Genomic DNA, 9,105 nt, shown 5'->3' with positions numbered 1-9,105 from the left:
GAGGAAGGATCATTCGAGGCCGGTGAACAATCTCCTGTTGGCCGGTGGCAAGTCGACGAAGGCGTTCTACGAGATAAAACCGTCGATCAAAACCGAGATGGAGGGTGATCAGGTGGGCCTCGGCACCCAAAGGCCGCTCCATGGAAGGAAGTTCGTGTTGCCGAGCGTGGACAGCGCGTTCGGCAAATTTGGCCCCTATTTCGAAGATGGGGATCAGGAGATAAATATCACTGCCAGGATAGGGAGCACCATGCTGTTGGATTGCAAGATCGGCATGCTTGGTAATAAGGAGGTAATTTTTTGTTTTGTCATCTTGTTGTCTTGTTTCTTTTCTTTTTTGAGTCTCGAGGGATTTTAAATTGTTGATAGTCGAGTTTGTTGAATATATTTGCGCGTATTATGGAAGTGGTGGTAATTGGGAGAGATAATACGTTGGTTCATCGTGAATCATCGGCTTGTGCTCGCGAATATTGTGAATATTCTCCGTTCGATATCCATGGATCGCGATAAAAGCATTCGAAACAAGGATATCGAAATTTTTCGATTCCTTCGAATGCAATTGATAAAGCTTATAGCAGCAATAAATCGACGATCTCGTTACGTTTTAAATCGCTCAATGTATGCTTCTTTTATTCTATGTCACGAAGAAAAGAAGATTGACGATGGAAAAAAAACATACTTTATTTTTATCATCTCAATGAAATAATATTTCGATAAAGAAAAAAACGAGAAGGGAAGAGGAAAAAGTAGAAATGAAACTAGAACGAATAAAAAAAAGGAAGCGTAGATTTGTTATTCGGAAAAAAAATCTCCAAAAAAAAAAAAAAAAAAAAAGAAGGGGAAATTTTTTTTTCGGAAAAAAAATCCCCAAAAAAAAAAAAAAAAAAGAAGGGGAAATTTTTTTTTCGGAAAAAAAATCCCCAAAAAAAAAAAAAAAAAAGAAGGGGAAATTTTTTTTTCGGAAAAAAAATCCCCAAAAAAAAAAAAAAAAAAGAAGGGGAAATTTTTTTTTCGGAAAAAAAATCCCCAAAAAAAAAAAAAAAAGAAACACGTCGCTATATTTCTCACGCGCAGCGTAGTAGAAATTCGATCATCGATTTGCGGTTTTTTTCTATTTTTTCTTTTTTTTTTTCCTCTCCCTTTTTTTTCTATTTTATTTTCTCTTCCTTTTTTTTTCTATTTTATTAAACTCGGATAGAATGTTTCGCTTTGTCGTGGCGTAAATTTATCTATATCGCGACCCTTTGTCGCTCTCGTTGCCCTTCAGGCCCCCGTTCCTCTCTTTATTATATCGTTGCTTTTTTTTACGAGATGTCAGCGATGGGTGATGCGATTTGCGAAATAGAATGAGCGATTTCACGAAACGAAAAACCGAATGCAACTTGCGATCCTGTTATATTCTTATGATCTCTGTGTCGCGCGATAAAAAGATCTCGAGGCGATGAGGAAACCGGGAGAAATGCTAATAAAAATTGAATAAAAAGAGAAAATATATTCGGAAAAATATTTATTATTACTATTATGATAGAAAGAAATCCTGCGTTAAAAACTTATTTAATTTTTATACTAATGTTTCTTGCGCGCATAAACAATTTAAATATACAAAATTTACGATGTACGCGAAATAATCGAAGTAGAGTATGAGTTATGATATTCGAAGAATAAAGCGAATCTCCGTTTAAGCTTTATTTCATATTCAGAAAAATTTTATTTCGCATATAGGCGTCCTAATATATTCTAATGATAAAGATCCTTTTTTTTTTAAATCTACATTTTAAGGGATACGAAAAATTATCGGATATTCGAAACTTTATCGTTTCAATTAGAAAAGGCCAGTCGATATTAACGATATTTTTATTTTTAATCCGTTTAATAATTTTCTTCGAACGAAGGATAAACAGATGTTTTTCGAACAATATCGATCAAGAATTGGAGAACACTTGGGGAACGCGGAGCTTATTATATCCCCCATATTCGCAGTCGATTAATTAACAAGTTCGGGATCGTATAGAACATTTGCATAAAACGTTGTTCGTTTAATAGGATATAATTTCGCCCCGTATTTTCACGGAATGGTGTAACCGAACAAATGGAAATAACCGCGGACCGATTACCGAGTATATTTGATCGTACACGTTTGGCCGTCGATGCTGGCCGTTGTTGTTTGATCGACCACGCCTCGTGAAATCGTATTGGTTTCAGAAGGAAAATCACGTCGCCCCACGGTCAATTTATTATTGTTTCACAGTCGAAATATATACCAAAGACATTCCAAAGTCTGGGTGCAAAAAAAAATCAACTTAATTTCGAGCATTTTAATATTCGATAATTTTTCGAATATCCGATTCGAACAAGGATAGAGAATTTGAATATTTAAATTGAAATTAGAAACTTAGTTTCGAATATTGTTGCAATATTTGAATCCTGGTGCACAATTCGATCAATTACACCTTTCCTCTTTCTATAAACTCCCTATTTAAATTCAACCAGTTTCGTCGAGCCAAAAACATAAAGCTCGATAAACTTGATGACGTTTCATCGGGATCCCTCTATTATTACACTCGTCACGTACGGTGTAAAACAGAGGGGAGGCGGGAGAGAAAGGGGGAGGAGAGAAAAAGGAAGAGAAAACCGATGTCGTCGTCTCGTTGAAAAAGACGATCGAAAGGAAGCGAGGGCGAGCGATCGGTAAGCCGGTCTTTCTCTCGAACGCTTACCGTGAAATTGCAGTGTGCATTCATTCGCGACCGATTCAACTCTGTCTTCTTCCTTCCATCGATTCCTTGTCGTGAAATTATTAACTTTCGACGAGATTCCCCTTAATTCCACGACCGCCTCCTCAGAAACAATGCTTCTTTTCTTTCTCTTTCTCTCTCTCTTCTCCCCTCTCTTCGAGAAGAGAAAACGGCCTTTTCGTTGAAATCCGTGATTTATGAGGCAATAACGAGAGATATTTCCCCTGTCGTGATTCAGGTGACGTGGGTGCAGCAGCCTAGCAAGGACTTGTTTCGACTGCTCACCGTTGGCATGGTGCCGTACAGCGTGGATCAGAGGATCAGCCTCAACTTCCGGTAAGTGGAGGCACGATGGATGATTTGATTATTGGTGATGTTTTTTGGTAATTAAAAAGGAGAGAGGTAAATTAATGGTTAAATTGAATAGCAGATTTTTATTGAATTTTTAGTGAATAATTAGGGTAGATAGTCTTAAGATTTGATAAAGAAATTAATTTGGAATCATTCTCTCGTGAGAAAACAAAATTAATTTACCTCGTATTGTATTCGAAACTTTAATATTAAAAATACATTTGTATAATTGTTCCTGAAAGCATTCGATTATATTAAATATCAATATTTGGCATATTTATTTTATTATTCGTTTATAACAATAATTGTTTAAATAAAACGGATAATTATATGTTAAAAATTAAATCAAGCATTCATGTTCGTGTGCTTTTAAAAAAATTATTTCTTAAAATCGTCGTGAATTTTATATTTACATCGAAACAAATCAAAATTAGTGCAATTCGCTCGATTGGAACTCATTTCCGGTATCGACATGACGTCGTTCCATCTCGATCGAAACGCCATAAAGTCGCATCGGTTCGATATCCTTGGATATCTAGGATCGAATCGGCTTTCATACGATGGTAAAAATCGTGAGCGCATTCGAGAACCGTGACGTCGCTGAAATGAAATTCTCCTCTTTTTTTTTTTTCTCCTCCTTTGTTACAGGTATCCAAGCAATTGGAGATTACAGATCCAATACGCTAACCCGCGGGATTCCGGTTTATACAAGTGCCAAGTCTCGACGCATCCGCCGCTGGTTAAAACGATCAACGTCATCGTCACGGGTAAGTGGTTCTTTTGAAATTGTATCCGTGATTAACCGCCATTGTTTCGCTTTCGAATTTTCCTCCAGCGGATCGATACGATGCTCCCTTAAATCGTATTAACGATCGTCGATGGAAATTTGGTATTTCAAAAAAAATAGTAGTTTTACTCCTCGAATCTTTGCGAATTTGTGTGATCAAGTTTTAGAAGGAATGAAGACTTTTTCAAGCTCGTTAATTATTTATCATGGCGGATGTTGAAGGCAACATCGTTTGATCATATCATTTTCAAGAAAGAATGAAGAATGTTTATATGTTTCTTTCTATACAATACATAGAAAGGATATATCGAATCTATTCTTTCTGACGATCATCGTGTCATATTTCCATATTAAGAAAAAGATTGACTTCCAAATCCTAATATTCTCCACGAATCTTTCTTCACAACATAATTAAGACACTTCTCGTCCAATCCACTCGTGCATCCCCTGGAACAAAGGTAAAGATGAACAAAACCACGTGCACGGATAAATAAAATTGCAAATTCCATCCCCAGAGCGACGAAAGCGCTCTCCGTCCATCGTGGCGAGTTTGCAACGCGGAAAATCCCATCCTGGGTGGCTTGAGAGGGGGTGGCTTGACCGAGTCGGAGCCGAAGGGTGATTCGTTGCTGGTCCAGGAGAGCACCGTTGGAAAGCGTGGTTGGAAGGCGAAGAAACTGGGCGAGAAGAGAGGGAGGGGGTTTGAAACGAGGGTTGGAAAGGGTTAGAGGACAGGTCTCGCCTCTCCCAATCCCCTTACGTCGCCAATTCGGTGCAATAGAAACCCGCATTTCGTCGGGTAAAGCGGCTCGTGGCCGGTAATCTGATCTGATCCGAAGAGGGAGGGCCACATCGGTGAACAAAAGCCGGGGCGCGAGGGCGAAGTAGGGCAGAACAAACCCGGATAGACTGACATTGTTACACCACTCCCTTCCACCCTCTGTCGCCGACCAGATGGCGTCCCTGTTGCACTTTGTCGACGATCTTCTGCTCCTCCACCGCTGGAATTTCTTTAACGCTCTCCTCCCCGGAGCGAACATTCTCCCCGCCGAAATTTCTCTGTTAGAAATATCCAAGAGAGATGAGGGGAGAGGATGATAGGATGACTCGTTTCATTGCATCGATTAAATGAGTTTCGTTTAAAGGGGACTATAAATCGATATCCACTGTGTGAGAAAATAAATATTTGATTGATAATATAAATAATATAATATAATTAATAAATTAATATGATATAAATTAATATTTGATTCGTGTTAGATAAAATTGAAAGACAGGAGGATCGTCAGTGAGATAATTCGATCTCTGTAACAAAGAAAACAAGTTGAAATCGTATATCAGAGAACAACTAGTAGCTAAAAATTCGCTAAGGGAAGAGTTGAACAGTTTCTGAATAAAATAGTATAGCATTTTACCAGCAATATTGCCAAAGATTTCTTTCGCGGAAAACAGAATCGAATGAGAAACGAGGATGAATCGGATCGATTGATAGCGTGGATGGTGGATCGGTATCGATGGTTGCACTTTCCGTGTTTCTCGAAATTGCGTATTTGTCACGTTAGAACAGTAGTTACGAGGGAACGACTTCTCTGGAAAGCGCGACCATCGTGCAGAGGCGTCACCGTTGCACGGTGATCGATCATCGATGCGATTAATGCGATGATTGATACACGTTCATCCACGGGTCCATTTGTTAGCTGGCCAAGAGCTGCGACGACGATATTTGCGACGACGTCTGTTTTCGCTATCGGAGATTTATTAAATCCTTTATTACATCCGTGCATCCTCCTCGTCACGAATTCTTCGAGAGTTGCACTCCACTGGGCGTACACTGACTTTCTTTGAGCATTGTTCCATTTTCCATAAAGTCCTCGACGTACAAAATATTCCAAGGTAATCACGGATCAGGTTGGATAATGGAGTCATAATCGCAGAAATGAGGTCAGTCAATCGAAATAAAACAGTGAAGCCAAATGGAATATGCATAAGAAGACAGTCGTACAGACGGATAGTTAAATTGTTAACAACTTATAAGAAATAATACCAGGAACGATAGATAGGATCGCGAAGAAAATTTAACACGTGAAATATTTTAATAAAGAGAATACTTGGAACGCGTATATAAGTACACAGAGTTCTCTATAATAGCAAAACAGCATAAGCATAAATGGAATAAGAAAACAATACGTTGATAATCGATTATTCGATCGGACAAGGAGAAATGACGTATAGAGCGCATAAATGAAACACGACGTTCGTCAATAGCGGCAATGAATATTCATTCCCCGTTGAATCCCCCGTGAAAACCCTGGATTAAATTTATTTAAAATTACATTCAATATTCATGAATATCCGCCTCTCCAACCGGTCATTGTCACTTCGTCATCGACTATTCGACGAATTTCTCCGTTTCTTCGATCCCTTCGACGACGATTCCTCCGTGAAAATCCATCCTTGGTTCTCTCTCGCGTCCATCTTTATACCCACGGAAATTTAATTACGCGGCATCCACATACTTGCACGTGTAAGGTAAGTTAGAAATATCGTGATCATCGGTGCAAGGATCGTAAACTCGATCGTCTACATGCTATTGGCGAAGATTCTTCGACGAGGAACTCTCGTTTCGAGCTCTCCACTAATTAAAGGAGCCTCGAATTGCGAGGAGGAGGCTTTTAACCGCGTCTCTATCTGGCCAGCTAGGTAGGTAATGTACGAGGACCACGAGAAATTCTTTGTCTCGTAACAAACGAAGGAACAATAACTTCGAAGGGTCCACTATTTTAAGCCACCCTCTCACCTCAAAAATTTGGACAGTGGAAAAATTTATTAATGATGTAACTGGTGTTCAAGATGCTTCGCTCTCTTTTTCACTGGCTTGTGTTTTCTCGCTTCGTTCGCAGAAACTCGATAAATAATTTGTGAAGCGGGAGATTTTACAAAGCACAGAATGATTCGTATTTGTTAATTTATAATACCAGATTTAGGTCTATATTTTTAATAAAAATCGTGTCTTGGTGTAAATTACTTGAATCGCATAGATAGATTTTTCAATATTAAATAAATTAAACAAGTGAATTAGCCAAGAACAATAGCAGAAAACTTCTAATTTTAATAATAGATTCGAAATACAATCGGATCTTATGGACATAATAAACTAAATTCAAGAGGAATTTGAAAGTTTTCATCAAAATCTATCCAAATAAATAAACAGCGTGGAATTTAAATGACAGTTTCTTCATCCTTTGACTTGTGTGTCGAAAGATCTAGATGCATATCGACCTTTTCTCTCGACACTTTCCATCGTGCTCGCGATCATTCATCGGCGAAGAAGCTTGAAAAAATAATCCAAGAAATGTTCGATCGATCGAACCTTCCTCTTCGTTTCTTCCTCTTAAATTTTCCAGCGAATTCCGCCCGGATCCTTCCTCCATTTCTATCGATACCTAACTACTGCGTAGGTATCGTGTTTGCACGGAGGAAAATACAAAGAGCGTTTTGTCGAAGACATAATTTCGAAGGAATCACAAGATTGAACAAGAGGATTTTCGCGTTGTACTGGAAATAAAAAGAGAAGCGAGGATTTTATTTAGAAATTTTGAAAGATCACCCGCTTTCTTTCTCCTTTATTACACAAATAATATTTATCGAGGTGCTTCGAGTCACAATGATAATGATCGATTGCTAATTATTATTTCATCATCGAAATGTAAAAATAATTGTAAACGCGTCGACTTTAAAATTTTCAAAAACGTCCAACATATTTATACTTGTTCTATTATTATATCTAAAGAAATAAATATCACGTACCGATATTAATATTCCCTACTTGCACTCGAAATGGAGGAAAGTAGTAGAAGAAGAATTTTTAGCCTCATCCACTCAAGAAACTTTTCACCGATCTTTTTACACTCCGATTTCGAGCTCTTCGCTCTAATATATCCCGAGCATCATCGAGTATCATCCTCCTCTCAAATAAAAAAGTTTCACCGTACTACTTTAATCCTTCTTTCACCCCGAGAAGAGGAGATTATGGAAATGGCGTGGTTGGATATGATGGTGGAATCCCATCCGATGTTTCGATAACTCCGATTTTATTTATCCGCCTCGAAGAAGGAGATTCCCTTCCGCCGTGATGAATCGCCACCCGTTTGATCGCCGTTTATTTCCGCTTGTGACGCCATGTAACCACGGGCGCCGATTTTTTAAAACCGAGTTCTCGACGCGTTGCGCGCAATTTTGGAAAACGAGATGGCCTGTCGAGGACAGACGACCGTTTCGCGGATTCTTCCTTGGCAGTTTCGAGAGGAAGGAGGGATCGAAAGGCGTTCACGAGTCCCAGCGCCTAGAGTGTGGGTGGATCTGTCGCGCTCGATATTCCTCGCTAACGCGGGCCTGCATATAAATTGAAAACTTAAGGCGGGAATACTATGGGATATTGTGAAAGATTGATCGGCCCATTTTAGGGCGAATCCCCGGGGGAAATGTATCTGGGCCGAGTGTTTTTAATTTGGTGGAACATGGGATTGATTAATTTAATTCTGAAATTAAATTATTGAGGGATTGGAGAGGGATATATCGTGGGTCGATATTTTGGGCTTGAGAGATATGACAAGAGATATCCAAGAGATATCCAAGAGATACGTTGATGATGGAATTTGAAAGGCTGCTCGATTAAATGTCTGATTCTGTTAGATATTCTTTTTTTCTTTTTTTTAAGATGAAACTGATCGATATAAAATATCGTTGTAGAATCGTAAAATAATTTCAAAGTTCTTCTGCAAATTTAAAATTTAATAGGTCGTTGATCCAGATCGTTTCAGTTCTTTTATTTATATTCTATCATCTTTTCCAAACATGTTCTTTCCTCTTACATATTTTTAATATTTTCATATTCCCTTTATCTGATCAATCATCACCTCGAAAACTCGTTCGTTCTTCTTTCTTATAAAAATTTTATCAATCACACCCGTTACGACACGAAAAAGCCTCGCGTGAAAACTCGTTGCAGTTTGTTTGTTCGAAATAAAATTTCAGTTTTCGCGTACAAAACCCTTTGTCCTCCCTCGACGCAACACCATACGTTTCGAGCTTCAATAACGGAGATGCGCTTAACAATCCGAAAAACTGCATACTCTTTGTATATTTTCTTCTTATTTTTCTTTTCTTCTTCTTTTTCTTTTCTTCTTCTTTTTTTTTTTTTAATATTAATCTCTTCGACGAGAAAAACCCATA

General features: G+C 38.4%; 1 protein-coding gene across 1 annotated transcript in view; it reads left to right on the top strand.

Annotated features, from left to right (window-relative positions):
- Positions 1-9,105, top strand: part of LOC102670730 — a 221,668-nt gene that overhangs the window by 185,078 nt on the left and 27,485 nt on the right. Inside the window, exons 5-7 of the mRNA XM_031510434.1 lie at positions 1-292; positions 2,974-3,071; positions 3,735-3,853. The exon at positions 1-292 is cut by the window's left edge and continues 8 nt beyond it. Coding sequence (XP_031366294.1) covers positions 1-292; positions 2,974-3,071; positions 3,735-3,853 — 509 coding nt within the window. The remainder of the gene's footprint in view (positions 293-2,973; positions 3,072-3,734; positions 3,854-9,105) is intronic.

Source organism: Apis dorsata, unplaced genomic scaffold (assembly GCF_000469605.1).
Source record: "Apis dorsata unplaced genomic scaffold, Apis dorsata 1.3 scaffold_3, whole genome shotgun sequence".
Lineage (NCBI taxonomy): Eukaryota > Metazoa > Arthropoda > Insecta > Hymenoptera > Apidae > Apis > Apis dorsata.
The sequence above is the reverse complement of the archived record's forward strand: the minus strand, read 5'-3'. Positions and strand labels throughout refer to the sequence as shown.